The sequence below is a fragment of the Balaenoptera ricei genome, chromosome 15, assembly GCF_028023285.1.
Source record: "Balaenoptera ricei isolate mBalRic1 chromosome 15, mBalRic1.hap2, whole genome shotgun sequence".
In the NCBI taxonomy this organism is placed as follows: domain Eukaryota; kingdom Metazoa; phylum Chordata; class Mammalia; order Artiodactyla; family Balaenopteridae; genus Balaenoptera; species Balaenoptera ricei.
In genome coordinates this window covers 13814664-13835051 of record NC_082653.1, presented here as the reverse complement: position 1 = coordinate 13835051, position 20388 = coordinate 13814664, and the positions used below count along the sequence as shown (strand labels likewise).

Genomic DNA, 20388 nt, shown 5'->3' with positions numbered 1-20388 from the left:
TTCCATGCACTTGCTCACATCTGAGACGTATGTCAAGGCATCTGGGGGACTGAGGCCAAGCAGACCCAGCCCCTGCCCTCAAGTTGCTCACCTACTAGTAGACGACGCAGTGGATGAACAGAATCACTGCAAGTATCTTGTTTTACAAAGTTAAAGTTGGGTAAGCACTTTGAGAAATACCCAGCCAAAGTCAATCCGGAGATTCAGAGAAACGCTTCCTTTGGCCAGGGAACCTAAAAAGCATGCACCCCAAAGAACCAGACGGCTTCCCATAGGCCAAAGCACTGAATAACAATAAATGACCCAGAAAGAAGAGTATCTTCTTTAATCTCTTCTGATTCCCTTCCGAACAGTCTCGGTGTGGTCCTGGTAGCCTTGACACTTAACACTAAAGGCAATTCCACCCCAAGGACAGAACCTTCCTCAGCACAATGGTATTTATCTAGAATTTAGAAGCCTTGCTTTTGTTTTGATTGTAGTTATTCCTGTTGCATCTTTTATGTAGAGCACACAATACTGTTTTACCTACTGTGTGGTGGCCAAGTTTAAGTCTAAAATTGAGTTTAATTTTTTTTTTAAAGAGCTGTTGTTTCAGATAAAAATATTAAGTCCGTAATTATACAGGCAGGACTTAGGAATGGCAAAAATAATGAATGCGAGTGACTCAAGTTTGAAAAAAGCTGCCTTTCAGAGTATGTCTCCTGGGAGGAGCTGGGCTATGGGGGTGGAGGGTAGGATTTCAACAGGCAGCAGGGAGAATTTGGAGGGGAACAGCTTTAGCCAAGACATGTTCAGGAATAGGCAGCATTTTGGTAAGTGAGGGCAGGCAGTGAGAAGGGGTGGCCGGAAGGCAGGTTAGAGCCAGAAGCACTGAGCAGCGTAGAAGGGGGTGTGACCTGGTGAGTGCTCATCTGTAAAAGGGGGGTGGTGAGTAATCACTGCAGCAGCCCCTGGCACTGGAGAGGTGAACCTGCCCCCAGAGAGGACTCCCTGGGGTTCACACACAAAACACGGGTGCAAGTCAGCACCCTTGATCTTGACAATGTGCCTTGACATCAAACTCTTTTTAATAAGGATTACACCTGTCTTTTTTAGATTTCTATCACCCAGGAAAGGCATGGGCTTGATTATTCTAGGGGGGGATTTTCAGTAAACTGTGGGTTTGGGGAAACCAAGGAGTGTGAGAGGAAAAGACAGGCTGACTTTTCTGACTCGGCGGGGGGACGGGGGGTTGTCTTCTTGGTGGTTATCACACCTGGCTGGCCCTCCTGCTCCACTGGGGAAGAGTCCAGCCAAGTTCATGGGCAAGAACACAGGGTGGGCTGGGAGAAGAGCTCTACCTGCAGTGAGGAGCCGCCATCCTTCCCCAGGATGACCTGCCAGATACTGGATATAGCCCCTGCCCCTTCCAGGGGCAGAGGTGGCTTTGAACTTGGCCCTTCTAAAAGCCCCACACTGGAAGGGTCCCCCCAGGCAGGGCTTCTAACCTGCAGAAGCACCTTTAATGCCTCCCTTTTCTGCCATGTGACCAAAAAATATACTGTCCTTGTTGATTAACTAGCCTGGTCCCTCCTTGGGCAAAGGGCAACCGCAAAAAGGTCCTTTTCTCTCTCCTGTCTTGCAAAAGCAAACAGCTGGCTTTGCAGATGGGTAACCAGTCTGCGTGAGTCACGGCTGGAGCTCTCTCCCAAATAAAAAAACAGGAGTGTGCAATCTGAAAAGTTTCCAGGTTCGAAGCACTCTTGGGGGGGGGTTTCATTTAGACACTAAAACATTTTAATTTCTAGAGGATTCTGATGGTTTATGGAGGCAGGGTAAAGGCCATGGAAAATTCCATTTGTCCTAGAAATTGGGAGTATATAATCACCTGTAGCCTCAAAAAGGGTGAATTTCTTAAAGGCCAACACTCCAAAAGCGGCCCCATCAAAATAACCTACTTATTCCAGACTTTGGTCGCGGTCTTGTACCTTAAAAAACGACTTTTAAGAGAAGGATGGAAATGACTGATGTTACAGGGTAAGCGTAGTAAAGGTTGTTAAGCGAGCTCCCTTGGCCTCTGTTCTGAGAGCACTAGCTAGAAAAGTCATCTTGCTATCTGAGGATTCATATTCTGTGCATAAGCCGCATTCCTAACTGAAGGTCAGTTGGAGGTCACCAAGCACTCTCCAAAACGCCCTTCACTTAGTAAACTCGTAAGTGAAAGTACATCACTGAAAAGATGCTCAACTGCAGAGTCTGACACGAAGCTGATTCTTCAAGACCCAAACCACCATCAGGGGGCTCTGGATTTCAGACTAGGCAGTCTTGCCCCAACCCCTGGGAAGCCGCTCTGAATTATGTTTCAGAGACATCTTCAGCTTAAAAGTCCACCACACACTCGGGGACTCCTGGAGAAACTTCCTGCAGATACCAGTGGGAGGAAGAGCTCACTTTCATTTAATCAACTGGAATGCTTTTTATTTTGGAGGAAAACATGAGATCTTTTAAGGGACTCACATGTTTCCCTTCTTGCTTTGACTGCTAGGGAGCTCAGAGTCAAAATGGAAGCCCGACTTTGCTAACTCTGAAGGCTGGAACAGTATGTATTTTTGTATACAAAATTTCCCCAGACCTCTCACTATTCTACCTTCATCTTTTACACTGATTTCTTGATTTTTATTTCGTTTCTTATTAATCTGTCACAAATTCTTTCTGGAAGGGGCAAAAAAACACAACCAATCAAAAGATCTACTCCAGAATGAGAGGAATAGCATAAATGTATCATTCACAGGAACACTACCATCTGTGCCCCAATATTCCCACAAACCTCGTGGAATAAATGCTACTCCTATTGTTTTCTGCAACACCTGAGGTGGTCCCTCAAACCCCAATCCACAAAAGAATCGGATTTTTCAAATGCCATTCATAATTCTAAAGGATGGTGTGGTGGGCCATCCTTCCTGTCCCACCCAACTGCCTCTCTCTCTTCCTCCCTTGTACCATTGAGAGACATTCCATCCTCTTTTGATGAACTGCAGGAACTGAGGTTCCAGAACAGGTCACGTTGATACAAACACAGAGGAAAGATTCTCAAAGCCCATCCCCCTCTTGCTTTAAGCAGCCAGACTAAGAAATCCCCAGGGAACACAGAACTCAGAAGTTAGCTTCCTGTCAGAAGTTAAGCATAGTCAAAAAGTAAACCTGGCTATCCCCTTAAGTAACTCACGAAGTCCATGAGGTTTTATGGCTACAACCTCTAATTTGTCCTTAGGCCATGTTTCTCCTGGCCCTTAATTAATTCTCCATTATCTTTCTCAGGCATGTTGGAATCCCCTCACCACCCACTTGCCAAACCAGTTGAAAAATGTGCTGACTCCTTCTTCAATGGGAGGGACATCCTTCAAATCATTCCCACGTTCCTGCCGGAGGGTTTGCCAACATGCCTGGGCTGCAGCAGGTTTGAGGGCAGCCACTGCTGGTTCAGCGGCAAAGGGAGAACTGCTGAGCTCAGGCAGTGGGGTCCTCAACTGGGGGAGATTTTGCCCCCGAGGGGACATCCGGCCATGTCAAGACATTTTTGATGGCCACCACTGGGCAAGTGCTACCAGCATCCAGTACGAAGAGGCCAGGGATGCTACCAAACATCCTCCAGTGCACAGGACAAAGAATTATCCAGCACAAAATGTCAACAGTGCCAAGGTTGAGAAACCCTGGGCCCATGTCAGTTAATCGCAAATATGGTACCAACTCAGGTAGGCATCATACAATGCCCCTTTGATTTCTAGTGGCTCAAGAACTCAGTGTTCTGGTGCCACCTACCCAAATGGTCTTGTATTCTAGTAAGAAAATGCACTTTGAGATGCCTGGGCAACGTGAGGGGAGGTAAGGGAGGCTAAACTTATCAAGATCTTCCAACTGAACACTTCTAACAATTTCAGCCTTGTCAAATGTCTAAATGTTGACAAACAACTTTAGGGAAATGAGTGAGCCTACTGGAAAAGAAGCTGCTTAGGCTAAAAATGACTTAACAGCTAGAAGCAACTACTTTCTAAGAGACTTATTTTTCTGTGCTCAAAATCAGCCACATTGGGTATTGAGCAGATAAAAGGTGGGCAGGCTTCGTGTAAGTCCTGGTCCTGCTCAGGAACTAGCTAGGTGACCTGGAGCCCATCCAAGCTTTGCTATGCCACCCTTTGGGATGTGAGAGGGTCACCTGACTTGAGATAACACAAATTGCAAGGTGGCAATTCTAAAACCAAATCAAGAAGCCAGAAACGGGTACAATCACTTACCCTCCTGCTTGGGAGACGGTTCTTTGGGTTCCTTCTTATTTTTTCGACCCTCCCGCCCAGAATGGTCTTCTCCTAAATCTATGACAAGTTCGCTCTCTGAATCGGAGTCCAGGCCCAAATGCACTGTTGGGGAATCCGTCTCATCTTTTCCCTTCAGCTTATCCTTCGTGGGATGAGGCGAGGGTTTGGCTTTGTCTGAAAAGTCCTTCTCGGGCTGAGGGCTAGTCTTCTCCTTGACCAAGCCTGGGTCTGCTTTCTCGCTGGCTGGCGACGTGCTGACTTTCAGCTCCTCTTTTGTCTCCATGGGGTTTGCCAATTTGGGCTTTTTTTTGACAGCAGACGGCTCTTTGTCCATCCGAGCATCTTCTTTGTCTTCAGCATCTTCCGGCTCATTCTTCGACCTCTGCTCCTCATCACTGATAGAGTCACTACCGCTACTATCTGACTTCTCGGAATCCTCCGAATCGCTGTGTTCTACAGCCGTATACACATCTTCTGAGATTTCATTTATGCCTAAATTCAAAAAGAAAACCCAGCATGTGGCGTACTCACAAAATAAAAGAGCAGGACCAAAAAAATCACAAACATTTTCCACGCCCAATGCTGGAATAAAAAAAAAAACAAAAAAAAACATTTCAAATCGCATCACACTGGCCTGGTGGGGTTAGCCGTGGGCTCAAGCTGCAGCTGACGACAGCTGACAAATGGAACTTGTCTGCAAAGGGTTTCAGTTATTGACATTCAGAGATGACATGGGACCAAACAACATGAATTTCGAATTTATCCAGAGCTCCATCTTGGCAGCATGGATAACTCCCTGGGACACTGACAATGGGAGGGATGGAAGGGAAGGAATGCCAGACCTGCGCTGTTAAAACGGATCCATTTTACAGATTAGAAAATAGAGACCCAGAGAAATCGCTTGTTCTAGGACAAAAAGAAAACCAAGACGGAGAAGCGAGGCCAGAACCCTTGGCTCCTGACTCGCCACCAACAATCTTCCCACAAATTCCCAAAGCGTTAAAGTCCTCTACCCTTTGTGTCCAGGGCTCAAAGAAATAAACCAAAGCCTTAAAGCAGAGGTTGCAAACTCATAGCCCATGAGCCACATCTGGCGAGCAGACGTGTTATTTAGAAAGCAATGGTTTGACCCAATGCTTTTGGGTATTTTGTTGTTTGTTGGCTTTTTTTTTTTTTTTTTTTGAACTTAGAACTTGCTGGCCAATTCACAAATCAAAAAATTTCACAGAAATCAAGATGGCGGGCTTGTGCTGAAACAGCAGAAGATCTGGCCTCTCTGGGTCACAGGCCTGCAAGGCTCGCTGGGGCTGAGAACCACTGGCCCCTTTAGGTGGGGGAGCACTGTCTACAGGTGACCCAGCTGCCCGGTCCCCATCTTGCTCCCTGAACTGAGGCAGAGTCAACTGTCATTGTGTTTGCATTGTTTTTCTACATGCAATGGAGTCAAGAGGAAAGTCATCCATTTCCATGTCTCTATCAAAAGGGAAAAAGATAAAACAGCAGGAGTTTCATACATATACAGACAAAAATAGGCAAAACTATATTTCTAACAACAGTTCCATTTAACCCATTTATGCTTCCTGCTCCCGGTAATGGGTGTCATCCGTCTGTAGGTAAATAATACTACACCCTAAAATTCTGAAAAGAGGAAATCCCCATCAACTCTGTGTTTCCCTCATTCTAGAGCAATGGTTATCGAGTGGGGTCACTATCCTGACCCAGACACACGGAAGGGAAACTCTTAAAAGGATAAGAGCCATGAACAGCCCAGCAGGATCATGAGTGAATTATACCCACTTCCTCCAGGGCTCAATCAAAACTGAGAAGAATCAAAATACAAAAACCCAGATCTGGTTTAATTTCTGGATCCTTGGGCTTATGCGACTGTTAACTAATGGTCGGACGCCAGGACAAGCATGACCACACATGTGATAGGAAAAGCTTGGGTACTGGAGCCTAAAGGATATGAATTCAAATCCTGTTCCTCTGCTTTTATTAGCTGTGTGACCCTGAACGAATGAACTACTTCTCTGAGCCTCAGTTTCTTCACCTGAAAATGGTGTTGATAATAGTATCGACCTCCCAGGACAATCTATGCACAGTGCATGTGGCATAGGAAGCCCTTGGTAAATGGAAATATTAAAATTCTTATTAACAAAAATAAACCAAGGAGTTAGACCAGCTGCACGGAAGGACCCAAGACGGGTGTCTAAATGGCCTACAAAATTTCATCCACGTCACTGAATATCCTAACCAAACAGGCAACCCAGCAAGGAATGCTTTCCTCTGACATCCTGGATGACTCCCAACTATAACTCTTTTCTCACCCAAAGGTCCAGAGAAACCACTGACATGTAAACCTCACCTTGGACTGGCTTTCTCTCCTGAGACCCAGCCGGCCCCTACTTCTTTATAAATACCTTCCTGGCTTTATTTACCTATTCAACAAATATTCCAGAGCATTTCTACGTGTATAAGACCAAGTACACCTTGGAGAAGACAAATCTTTATAAGGCAACCTCCCTGCCCTCAAGGAGCTTCCAGTCTAGTTTGGGAGGGATACCACCACACAAAGGAACCACTGATGCTTCGGAGACATAAAGTAGCAAAGGAGGTGGGCAGATGGGGAGGGCAGTCAGGGGAGACTTCCTGGAGGAGGTGATGCCCGAGCTCAGCCTTTGGGACAGGATTCGGGTAGGCAGTGTAAGAAAGCAGCAGCACAGGGAAGAGGAAGGGAGGCAACAGATATAGAAGCAGGATGGATGTGCCGAGGGGGAAGCAGCCTAGCCTGGAGGGGGAGGGTTTGTGTTGGACACTTGTGGGATACACTTGACCCTGAAGTGGAGACACTGACGTGAGCAGAGAGGAAGCACAAAGGCAAGATCAGGAGGTTCTTTCTGCTTCCAAACTTTCTTACAACCTGCACCTCGAGTTGGCAGGCCGCCACAAAGAATACACTCTGAGGAATTCAAGAAGCCCTTCTGAACAATTAACTAGCAAATCTGAAATATTCTGCCATGAGTAGAAACCTATTTTTGTTGAACAAACAACTCAAGGTTAAACCAGCTGCTAAAAAGGCAGCCAGGATGGGGCTTTAATTTCATCCGGGTGGTATCCCTAAAAAGAGTAATGATGACGATGATGAGGTAAGCAAACCGAGAGACATACCTAATTGTGCTTTGCAACTCTCTATCGTCTTATCAAGATTTAGCTGGAACCTGCTGCGAATCTGCCGCTTGGGAGAGATGAGAGGAACAGGGGCCGACTGCTGCTGGACCGACTCACTCAGCTCCTTCAGATCCATCTCGGCCTTGCTTCGATCTGGAAGACACCATCACACCCTCGTAAGACCAGGCACTGGAGGGAATAGCGAACAACGCTCATCACTTAGCTTTCTCCTCAAAAACACACTTAGGAGCCCGGGAGGAAACAAAACCTAAGACGTTTTTGTCATTCGTCCCAACAATATCATCTGCTCGACGGCCCGGGCTGACTTGGAGATAAGAGCCTGAGAGAACATTTGGCAGGTTTCTACTGAACCATCGCCTGGGTTGCTTTCCATGTTGAAAATGCACAATCCCAGCCAGAAGGTTGGTTGTCTGTGAAACTCAGCATCATTATGGATCCTCCAAAGCCAAAGGTTACAGTAATATGTTCAATCTCAACAGCAGCAGATAAAGTGACACTGAGTCTGGCCAGTTTGCTTTGAATTCCAGGCCCAGATCAGAGAGGGCTTGTATCCGAGAGAGGCGCCGAGCCTCGCAGAGAACACACTGATAAGAGGGAGAACCAGCTCCTTGTTTACCATGGAGACTTCAATCTTCCTTCTTAGTCGACTTAGTCTGGAGCTCATATTAGAAAGAAAGGGAACACACAAGATAGGCAGACCCTCCAGCCAGTGTGCTGTAGCTCCCTTTGGCTCACAGCATCTATCTGAGGAACAGGGAACAGATTAGCCTTGGATATGAATCTGTGTCTTCTTGCTTCACTCTAACCCCAGGCAAAGGTCTCTGCCTAATGACTCAGGCCCAGAGGTCCTACTCCCCCTACTTCTGCCATGGGCTCTTTGCACGACCAAACTGGCCCAGGTTCTAAAGGGTCCGTGAGCTTGCATTTCTTGAATTCCTTCCCCACCTCCTCTGCTGCCTCCTCCAGTGGCCCCCAAAACATAAAAAGGGGACAAAATGGTGGTGACTGCAAAGGCTCAGAAAGCAATGAGACTGTCTTTCGCCCTGGCATCCCCTCCAACAGACCCTCAAGCAGAGAATGCGGGTGTCCACCCTACCCTGGCCAATCCGAGAAAGCAGGTCAGAAAGGATGTGGCATCCATCAAGGACAAAGATAAGCCACCTGTGAACTGGTTCTACCAGCTGTGAGCTTACTCCCTGACTTCTCTCCACCCACCTGCTACCCTCCACCCCAAACCACCAGGCTGTTACAGAGACCGAGATACAGACTGAGAGCTGGACTGCAAGGGCCCTCCAAAGCCTGCACTCTCCCCACTCGACCTGACCCTCGCACCCTGCCCTGCACCCAGGAAGGGGGGGCATGCTCTCACAACGCATGCCAGAGATTCATTCCTTTAAGGGGATCAGAGGTCTCTCCAAAGCCCCACCCAACTCACTCATAGGTGATTGGAGCCACAAGTCGCTCCAATTTCATTCAACACCATAATGAGGTAAGATGAGAAAGGGCCCTGTCCCCAAAACACACTTGCGGTTCGTCACCAGGGAGACCAAAAGTGAGCTTTCAAAGCAAACAGGGACAGCATCCTTGTCATTAAAGAGATGGCTCTTAAAAAACATACCCGTGTGTGCACATGTGCATGCATGTGTTTGTCTGGTGTGTGTGCATGTGCTGATCGGGGGCTCTTCAGAGAGCCTATCAAGGCCAGGACTGAAGATGTTTGCGGGGAGGACGGTTGAATGCACAACTATTTCGGACGGGGGAAGAATATACATTCAATTTTACTGGAGAAGCACCTTACAAAGAGAACAGAGAGAGTGAAACAGGGATAAAACAGCAAAAAAAGGAGGAAGAGGAGAACGACTAGGGAACATAGAAAAAAAAAAGGGAAGATCCAATTAAACAGCAGTAAGATCAGGACTTACGGACTTCAACACCTGAGCTGCGAATGTGACGGTAGAAGGGGAAAGACAGGAGACCTGTCTCGTCATTTCTGCTCTCAGAAATGAGGAAGCACACTGCATTCTGGAGGGAAAAGGCAGCCTTTTCAAGCATAAAGTTGGAAAAGAAGTATCTCACAAAAATACTTTCCATGAAGGGGGGTAGCAGGAGATGGCAGTGCTGCCCATGTGATAGGAGGACACCCTGTCCTCAGTAACATTCCCATGTGGTTAACAGATTCCACACAGCAGTTACCGAAACGCACAACTGACTATACCAGGCAGGGGTCGGCCAACTTTTTCCATAAAGGGCCGGAGAGTAAATTAAATTAGGCTTTGCAGGTGTATAGGCTCTGCTGCAAAAGCAACCATAAAATGATGTGCTAAATAAATGGATGTGGCTGTGTTCCAATAAAACTTTATTTACAAAAACAAGTCGGGGGCCAGACTTGGTCCACAGGCTGGAAACTTTGCCAGCCCCTGTACTAGTCCAGTGACTGCTAACCTTAGCTGCACACTGAGATCGCTCCCCTCCCAGCCCAGAGCTTTAAAAAAAAATCCTGATGGCTCAGCCCCACCCCCAGAGACTGAATTCACTGGCGAGGGGGAGGCCTGAGCATTGGCCCTTTAAAAGTTCCCCAGGTATTCTAATTGGCAGGTAAGGATGTGAGCCCCTGTACTGGACCACTCCTGTCTGTGAGTAAAGAAAATGCCTCATGATTTGCCTTAACCCTTGTGTACCAAAACCTCGGGGATCATAAAAATAGATCTACACATCACCAGAATAATCGAATGTGTGTGTGTGCGCGTGCACGCGTGTACGCGTGTATACCGGTGTGGGTCTACAGTAAATGCAATCTCTTAACTTTAGCCTAAAGCCTGAATATTCATAATCAAGAGGAATGAAAAGAAGGTAAAGCATTTCATTTCACAAAATAAGGTTTCTCGGGTCAATGAGCCACTGTAACATTTATTCTAAGAAGAAACCACCGAAAGCCCGGGAGGGGGCTGTAATCAGGTCCCTGGGAGCGGATTTCTAGGAGTTTGGCCAAATGTAATTATCTTTCTCAAACTTTCAGCTGTGTGTGAACTCGACTGTCCTCCGCAGGGAGAAAAGAAGAGCTTCTCTTTCTCATTTAGCTCCTAGCAGCTTATCAGGACTCCTTCCACCTCTGCCCTTCTATATCGGGAATATCTACAGAATCCACCCTTGCTGCCAACATTTTGAACTTTTCAGCTGATATGAAGACAGCTGAGGCTATAAATGGAAACCGGGGATAAAAAAAAAAACACCCGCGCTAGAGAAAAGAGGCACGATCTTCCATTGCTGGAGGGAGCATGAATCAGAACCACCCTTTAGAGGGCAATCTGGCAGTATCTCTCCAAATGTCAACAGCGCATGGCCTCTGACCGTCAGGTTCCACTTCTAGGAATGCATCCTGTGGATTCACTCCCACATGGGCACAAGGGCCTTCACTGCAGCTATTTTCAACAGCAAAAAGTGGAAAACTACTCAATAAATAAGGTGCCTGGATAAATAAGTTACAGTTTACCTTTAAACGGAAAAAAATACAGCTGCTAAAATAACACAGCGGCAGAGCTCTCTATGTGGTGATATGGAAAGCCCATCTGTTTAAGGAAAAGGAAAATAATCAGTCAAGGACATTAGCATTGGTGTGTGGGAGAAAAGAAGGAAAGGGAATACAGATACAAATATATGTGTTCTTGGGGCTTCTCAACGCTGACATTTGGGGCTGGTAAGTCTTTCTTTTGGGGGGTGGAGAGGTCGGGGTAGGTGCCGGGGGCTGTCCGGGGCACTGTAGGATGTTTGACAGCAACCCTGGCCTCCACCCACTAGATGCCAGTAGCACCCATACCCCAGTTGGGATAATAAACAGGTGTCTAGACATTGCCAAATGGGGACCAAATCACCCAGGCTGATGTCTAGAAGAGCTCCCCAAGGAGACTAAAGAAGAGCCAACAGGGTCAGAGGATGAGAAAAAAAAAAAAAGAGCCAACAGTGGTCACCCTTTTTTGGGGGGTGAATAAGGGGGTCACAGAGACAGGTGATCAGAGGTTAGAAGTAGACTGGCTTTTCAACAGACATCTTTCTGTACTTTGAAATTGCTCTTACCGTGTGCATTCATTACTTATAAAAACAAAACTTTTTTTTCTTCAATTGTGTGACTCCACAAAAATCAGAAGGCACTAACGGACAGTCGAGCCATCCCCATGGTGCCCTGACAGAAGACAAGCCACTATGCGGTGAGAGGAACAGCCATCAAAACAAAATGATTTAAAAGAAAACTATAAGCACTTCTTTTTTTAGCTTAAAAAAAAAAAATCTCCTGTATTCAAAAGGTGTAGGCAGGGCTTCCCTGGTGGCGCAGTGGTTGAGAGTCTGCCTGCCGATGCAGGGGACACGGGTTCGGGCCCTGGTCTGGGAAGATCCCACATGCCGCGGAGCAGATAGGCCCGTGAGCCACAACTACTGAGCCTGCGCGTCTGGAGCCTGTGCTCCGCAACAAGAGAGGCCGCGATAGTGAGAGGCCCGCGCATCGCGATGAAGAGTGGCCCCCGCCTGTCGCAACTAGAGAAAGTACTTGCACAGAAACGAAGACCCAACACAGCCAAAAATTAATTAATTAATTAATTAATTAATTAAAAAAAAAAAAGGTGTAGGTAGACTATAATGAATGGTCTTCTAGGAGGCACAAAACAGCGGCTCCATCAAGGGAACAATGTCCTTCAGACGAGAGACCCTGGCAGATGCTCTTATCCATCAGTCAAGCAGAGACCTTCCCCACCTCGTTCACTATTTTTAAAAAAAATATCAAGACAACATCTGGGAAACCGGGGTACCCAGCGCTGCATCCACGTCCTCAAAGTCTCGCTTTCTGCAGAGAAAAGAAAGCAGGCCTGACAACAGCAACAGTGGAAGAATAAACAAGCAGAAAGGCTTCAGGTCTGACAACGTTCCACCGTCGGCATCTCTGACGGAGCATCAAGGCACATTTTTGTCACTAACAGGACGACTGAACTGCTGCGTTTGTTGAGCCAAAAGCAAACACCGTGTGTGAGAGAAGAGGACAGAGGATTCCCAGAGAAAGCACACAGGAGTCTAGAGGAAGGAAAGAACCACTCCGGTCCCCTCTCTCCCCGTGCCATAAACTCATTCTCATTCAGGACTTATTTTATAACTGCCGTAGAGGCACAGAAGGGGGCCGGAACCTAGCTTGGCTCCTTATTTTAGAGCAGAGAGAAGGGGCCCAAGACAGCAAACGAGGCCCAGTGTGTTAGCATGGAGGGCCTTCCCCTCCGTCATGCAGCAAAATAAATCGTAAGGGTAAAGTAGCCACGGGCTGGTGGTTGTATTTTTGGTTGTACTTGTTTCTTTGGCCTAAATAGAGGTTTTTATTTTTACTTTTTATTTTTGATCCCGCACCTTGCGGGATCTTAGTTCCCCTATCAGGGATCGAACCCGCACCCTCAGCAGTGAAAGCGCAGAGTCCTAACCACTGGACCGCCAGGGAATTCCAAATAGAGGTTTTTAATGAAACTGATGGTCAACTTTTAAAAACTAGAAGAGTTCACGTAAAAAATCTGGATTTCTGTTTTTTCTTGAAAATTCAGAGTCGGACAGCACAGGTTCAACTTTGTGGGAGCTGTTTCCTTTAGAAAGGCACTTTGTCCTTCATGCGATCGTCCATCCAAATCTTCACCTGACCCCTGACCCCTACAGCTGGGCAGACTAACCCAGCAGCACAAAGAGGCACAGTGGCGAGGGCCCATGAAAATCAAAACACGCTCTTGTCCTGCAGCATTTCAGTTCTCATATCTCGGTTAAAAGTCCAAGCTACACAACAGACAAGCCCGAGTCTAAAGGCCAAACTCAACCACAAACCACGTGTTGATCCTGGGTAGGTAACTTTGCTTCTCTGTGCAGTGGGGTTATTACCTTACCTTGAAGGTCATTGTATTTTTTTTAACAGTTTTAACTTACAGAGAGTAAAATTCACTTTTTGGAGAATATATGATTTTTAACACTTGCATAGATGCGAGTAACCACCAGCACAAACAGAATGCAGAACAATTCCATCTACCGAAGAATCCCTTTGTGATGTGTAGTCAAACCCTCCCCAACTCCCGGCAAGCACTCATCTTTTTTCCATCTCTATAATTTTGCTTTTCCGGTTTTTTTTTTTTTTTTTTAATGAAACACTGTTTTGTTAGATATAATGATGTCATTATGATCCCTAGCGCTCTGTCTCATTTCTGTCTGTTCAAAGTAGTTACATGGGTGCCAGACATCAAGTCCCATGAGAATTATTCAGCATTTCCCTCCACTTTCTGATTTTTCTACCCATCCATGGCACTTTTCACCAGTCCCTATCTGATCCTCTTGCCACTGGGTAACTGAAATTCCTACCCATAAAACGCCACATTCCCTATGCTTTTGCTTCCGCTGACAAAACGAGGCATTTGTCCCAGGAACGGAAAGAGCTGGCGGGGAGCTTCTGCACAGGAGAACCTTGTACTCTGCCGTGCCCACCGCCAATACACACCCCAGGAAAAAAACCTTCCACTCCCACGCGTGGGTCAAGCCAAATGGAAAAACCCAGAGCATCACACAGACGCCCAAGGACAGCCTGGTTTACGGAAGGAGCTATTCCTGCCACGCATGACTGGCAGAGAGGAAGCATGACTGTGAGAACGTCTCTGTACAGCTTTCTTTTCGGGGGTGCAGAGGTGGGAGGAGGGTGTGAGAAAGCAAACCACACTGCTGAGAACAATGAGCGTTCCCCAGGGGAACAGATGAGTCCCCGTTTGTTCAAGTGAAGAATTCCCACCAGCCAACCTGAGCTGGAGCCCCTCAAGCCACCACCTGGGCTGTCCCATCACTTCCGGGCTGCACGACCTGGTGACCAGGGTAAATGAGGCACCAGCCTCCGTGGAAACACAGGCTCCCTCCAGCCCAGCCACCTCTGGCTCTGCAATCGCAGATTCTGGGGTCACCTCTCCAGTCCCCTGTTTCTCCATCTGAAAATGGCATCTCAGGACAAGATGAACCCAGAAGGCAGTGACCACCAGAGGCTGTGGATTCAGGCTGGAACATCACTCCACACGGGTGGCCGCCCCTCCCTTCCTGAAACCCGGTACACTCAAGGCCTCCGGAGTGGGCCACGCTCCCTGAGTGCTGCTTTCTCCTTGTTCCCCTGCTCCTTCTCAGCCTCCTCTGCTCACTTTTCCTGAGGTCTACATGTGCAAGTGGCCCAGGCCCCTCACTCCTTCTTTATGCTCTGGACCAGGGTCTCTCAGCCTCAGCACTATTGCCACTGCAGCTGGGTAGTTCTCTGTCGTGGCGGGCTCTGTCCCACGCGTTGTAGAAAGTTTAGCAGCGTCCTTGGTCTGGAACCACTAAAATGAATGCCAGCAGCGTCCCCCACTCTCCGCCTCCCCTGAGTTATGAGAACTATTGCTTGAACCCAATCCCATGTATAAATCAAGATTCCCAGAATTACACCTCCTGCCCTGACCTGGCCTGACTCACGCCTCCAATTGCCCTCATGACCTCTCCGAACCTAGGAATTTAGCAGGCATCTCAAACTTACAGAATCGAAAACTGAACTCTTGGCTCCCATTTCTCCTGCCATAACCAAACCTGTCAACACAGGCGCAACCCAGTAAATCTTTGTTGGGGTGGGCCTGTACTAGATGCTAGTGGCGAGAGCCCACCCCACCCCCCCGTTGTAACAACCGAAAATGTCTCTGGACACTGCTAAGTGTCCCCTGGGGGGTCGGGGGAACTGCCCCTGGATAAGAATGGCTGACACAGGCTCCTCCCAACACAACACCCAGAGAGGGCCTTCCAAAATGCCCAGTCAGTTCACATCCCTCCTCTGCTCCAATGGTCCCACACCAAGGTCCATGAGGTCACTGTGTTCTCTGACCTCATCTCCCCTTCACCCACTAGGACACGTCACCCGGGCTTCCTTGACATTCCTACAACACACCAAGTTCATCCTGACCCTAAGGCCTTGAATTTCCTGTTCCTTCTAGAATGTTCTTCCTCTTAACACTGACATGGCTGGGTTTTCTTGTCATGCAAATCCTTGGCCAGGTATCACCTCCTCAGAGGCCTTCCCTAACCACTGCCTCTTGCTCCTCCACCCCCATCCTGCCCAGCTCTCTCCTTATCATATGAATACCTTTTACTTTCCATGATGACATGACCTCTCAGTTTCTTTAGCTTGATTATTATTTCTCCCTCTCTAGAACCAAGCTGTGTTAAGAGAGCAGGGCCCTCACTCGCCACTGTCCGCCCCAGGTCTAAAACAGTGCACAGCACATAATAGATGCTCAATAAAAATCAGGGCTCATGACGGAATGACTTAATAAAATAACTTCATAGTTGGATGTTTAGCATTTCTGGTGCTAATTTTTGTTAAAGACTTTGGCCTATGTAATGCTTTCAAAAGAACCAACTGAAACTCAATGAGTTTTAAAAAAAAAAAAAAAAAAAAAACTACTACATCAAGGATGAAGACTAGCATTTAAAAAAAAAAAAACAGAAGAAAAGAATTAAAACAATATGTCGGAACACACTATACATAAGAAAAGTAAATACTGAATCATAAAACAATATATATACCGTGTGTGTATACATATATATATATATAACTTTAAATATATATATTTACAAATATAAGAACTGGGTTACTGTGGTCCAGGGCAAGTAAGGTTGTAAACACTGGCCTAAGGTATTTCAAGATAAAACAGCCTTGCATGTCAACAAGCTCCGGGAAATCCCTTGCTAGTTCCTTGTATTGATCTCTCTTCATCTCCATCCACTGTACCTTTTCAATATTTTGTACGGAGAAAAGAGTTCAGGGTTCAAGAACCACACACAGGGACTTCCCTGGAGGTTCAGTGGTTAAGACTCCACACGTCCAACACAGAGGACACAGGTTCGATCCCTGGTCAGGGAACTAGGATCCCACATGCCGTGCGGCCAAAAAAAATAAAAATAAAAATACCAATCTTTTTAAAAAAAAAAAAAAAAAAAAAGAACCACACACAAAAGAGGACATTACAACTTGCAGAAATACTCATAGCTGCTACGGAAAGAGGCATCCCAAAATTCCAACTGACCCAGGTTAAGATTCAGGATGCTTCCCGTGGTGGATGTCTTGTCCGTTTTCGTCGTGATTGGTGTTGATACTTGAGGAGAGAAAGGTTTCGGGCTGCCGGATAAACTCCCCGCTTGTCCCGTCTTGGTGGAGGCTGGTGAAGCTGAAAAAGTAAGTTACTCGTTAAAAGACAGATTTACAAATAAAGAAACGTATAAAGCTTGTAGGTGTGGGGCAGGGAGGAGAGTACAGAAATTCTGTTTGATTTCAACCAGGCCGCCAGAGCACCACAGAGGGGGGGTTGGAGCAGGAAGGGCTGGCTATTTATTTCAAGCAAAGGGCTTTAACCCAATGTTAAAGCCACGAAGGAAGAAGGCTGCCCCAGTCATTCTATTAAACACAAAGCTCTAAGACAAATCGGCTAAGCTGCCACTGAAATTGGTTTGGCCCATTCACGGGTGTAAATCTCAAAATAAACAGCGATTAAACCAGCCCCCGCCTCGGTCCAGATGCAGAGACCAGAGCCAAGCTTACAAATGGCACGTCATCCATTTGTGGGAGACGCAGGGGCTGGCTCACCCAGCCACTGCACCTGCCGGGGGCCAGCTCGACCCCTTGGGAGCTCTCAGGCTTCTCATTTCAAAGGTCCTGCAATGCTGAACGAAGCCAAACTCCACAACAGATGGAGTGAGGGCGCTGTTGGTAAATTATCTCCCTCCTTATGGGGTTTCAAACTTTTATAGGAGGACAGAGTCGTACCTATGCCCGAGTCTTTTAAAAATACCTTAAAACTTCCTACTTCCTGCTCCCCTGAGCCCTGTCCACTGGGTGGGGGAAGAGAGGACAGAAACCAAACCATTTAACAAAACAAAGTGTTCAGATGGGCCAACTGGGGCCTCCCAAAGATCTTTTAGATCCTGCCCCTTTGCTGAAACGGCTCTGTATTATTGGGCTGTCCTGTTACCATAAACGTGTGACAGGCAACCAAATGGCCAGCTCCCCTCAGATGTGCAAGAAACCTCGAGAAAGCTGTTGATGGTGATGGGGTTAGATTCGAGACATCCCAGGGACTTCACAAGTGCTTAGACACGCTGGTGGGTTCTTGCCTTAGTTTCCTCATCTGCCAAATGGGGATCCTCAGAGTGAGGATTCAACGGGTTAAACTCTACACCAGCTCAGCCAGTCAACATACGTGAGCTAGCCTCAGTTCCAGCACCAGGACCTGACAACACTATTTTTAATGCAACAGAGTGGGAAAGACTCTAGATGTAGGGAGACGTGGATTAAAGCATGGATCAGGAGCCAAAAGAGAGGTTCAAATCCCAGCTCTGTGGACGCGCTGTGTGACCTTGGGCAAGTGACCTGATGTCTCTGAATCATCTTTCCTGGTAGCTACAAACAGGGATACTGATAATATAATACAAAAGGATTGATAGAAGTACCTAACTCATGGGACTTCCCTGGTGGCGCAGTGGTTAAGAATCCACCTGCCAATGCAGGGGACACGGGTTCCAGCCCTGGTCTGGGAAGATCCCACATGCTGTGGGGCAACTAAGCCCATGTGCCACAACTACTGAGCCTGCGCTCTAGAGCCCGTGAGCCACAACTACTGAAGCCTGCGTGCCACAACCACTGAAGCCTGTGCGCCTAGAGCCCATGCTTTACAACACGAGAAGCCACTGCAATGAGAAGCCCCCGCACCACAACGAAGAGCAGCCCCCGCTCGCCGCAACTAGAGAAAGCCCGTGCGCAGCAACAAAAACCCAATGCAGCCAACAAATAAATAGAAAGATAAATAGAAAAATAAAGGTGTTTCAAAAGATTTAAGTATCACCAATAAAATCTTTAGTATTAGGATTTTTAATTATTATTCGTTCATTTATGTTCTGTTTCCAAAAGAGATTTGCAGTGGCTGAAAAAATCAGTGCAGTGTAGTCCCTCCACAAGGATTAAAGACCAGGGTCTTTCTAATTGTATTCCCTTAAGCAAACTAGCAAGTGGGTCTCGCAGGGAGGGTCTTAGCATACTAGCAGAAGCACTGCTTGGGGCTGCAGGGAACTTTGACAAGGAAGACTAACCCTAAAAGGTAGCAGGAACCAAAACCACACAAAGGTGCGGGGTCACACAGAGAACTCAAGCAAGAGAGTCCACATTTCCCTGTTTAACAGGTCAAGTTACAGTAGTAAGAAGGAGAGGCCGGCAGGTGGTCTAGCAGAGCCCCACCCCACTGTGGGCCTGCAGGGAATTTACCAAGAACACAGGGAGAGCCATTAGCTTTATAGTTCTGTATATGTATGTTCATGTAGTTAAAAAATAATAATAACTGGAACAACAAGCCTTTAACTTCATAGACATACAGGGAATTTACCAAGAACACAGGGAGAGTCATTAATTTTCTAATACTATATATATATGTTCATGTAGTTAAAAAATAATAACTGGAACAACAAGCCTTCAATTTCATAGACATATAACCTTTCCTTTGTTAATAAAACTTAAGTATTGAAGGTTTAAGGGACACGTTCTAAATTTTTTAAAAATTTGAAATACAGCACTTGGATATGGCAAGAATAACAGTGTTACATGAACGCCGGTTTCCCATGGAGACGGGTCTGGTTCACTTTTCACCCGGCCAGCAAAGGGCAGGGGCCACCCTCGCAGGCGTCTGGTACTGCAGTGCTTCACGTAATCAGGACCAAGACAGCATCTCGGGGTCACCTAGCAACCCACACTGCAGAACTCGCCTCTGAGAAACTGGTAGCCAGTGCCCATCCCTGGCTGCCACCTGCCCCACCTCCCCACTTTGTGAAACACCTGTGTCCGTCTTGACCTCCCCATAACCACTCACCCAGTTGTTCAAGGCCAAACATGTCTACACTGTCTCAATTCCTCCTCTGCTGTCCTGCCTCAGCCTTCCCAGCCCTTCAGCGAGTCCTCTGCACACCACTTCCAAAATACACCCAAATCTTCGCACTCACCTCCGTCCCAATCTCCAGGGCTATCACCCTTGTCCGTTCATTCTCAACAGGGGCAATATGGCTCCCAAGGGGCAAAAAGTAGACCTTAGGGGGTGAAAAAATCTTACTCTTTTTATAAATAAAGCACACATGTAGTATGTAAAAGGACATACGTTTAAATTTCATGAGGGTCCACTCTTAAGTACAGACCCCAAAGAACTGAAAACCTATACTCAACAAATCCTCAAAGCAGCACTATGCACAGTAATGCAAAGATGGAAACAACCCGAGTGTCCATCAACAGACAGACAAGCCCTGGTATAAAGGAATGAAGTTCTGATGCACGCTGCAATGCGGGTGACCTTGAAAACACCACACTAAGTGAAAGGAGCCAGATACAAAGGCCATGTTTTATAGGATTTCACTGAAATGAAATATCCATACTGGGCACATCCATACAAATAGAATGCAGGTCGATGGTTGCCAGGGGTCAGTGATGGAGCAAAGGGATGGGGGTGGGAGAGGGGGTAGGGACGAGGAGTGGCTGCTTGGTGGGTACAGGGTTTTGTTCTGGGGTGATGGAAATGTTCTGGAACTAGGTAACAGTGGTGGATGCACAGTATTGTGGCTGTACTAAATGCCACTGAATTGTCTACTTTGAAATGATTAATCTTCTGTTATGTGACTCTCACCTCCATTTTAAGAAATATTCATGGGAGGACAATTAGGAAGATAGTGTCTAAAAGGGCTCCTTCGGGGATGATGATGAAGAAAAGGTTGGGAAACACTGCCCTAACCCATCATTTCCCACGAAGACTCTGTAAGAGCTCCCCACAGGTCCCCTACCACCTGCCACAGCACCCCCTCCCAGGGCACCTCCACC

General features: G+C 47.0%; 1 protein-coding gene across 25 annotated transcripts in view; it reads right to left on the bottom strand.

The window, feature by feature from the left end:
* Positions 1–20388, bottom strand: part of ZMYND8 (zinc finger MYND-type containing 8) — a 161003-nt gene that overhangs the window by 27217 nt on the left and 113398 nt on the right. For all 25 annotated transcript variants that reach the window (XM_059898479.1, XM_059898485.1, XM_059898488.1 and 22 more), the window contains 3 exons: positions 16571–16711; positions 7461–7613; positions 4272–4784 (listed from right to left, as the gene is read on the bottom strand). In XM_059898479.1, coding sequence (XP_059754462.1) covers positions 4272–4784; positions 7461–7613; positions 16571–16711 — 807 coding nt within the window. The remainder of the gene's footprint in view (positions 1–4271; positions 4785–7460; positions 7614–16570; positions 16712–20388) is intronic.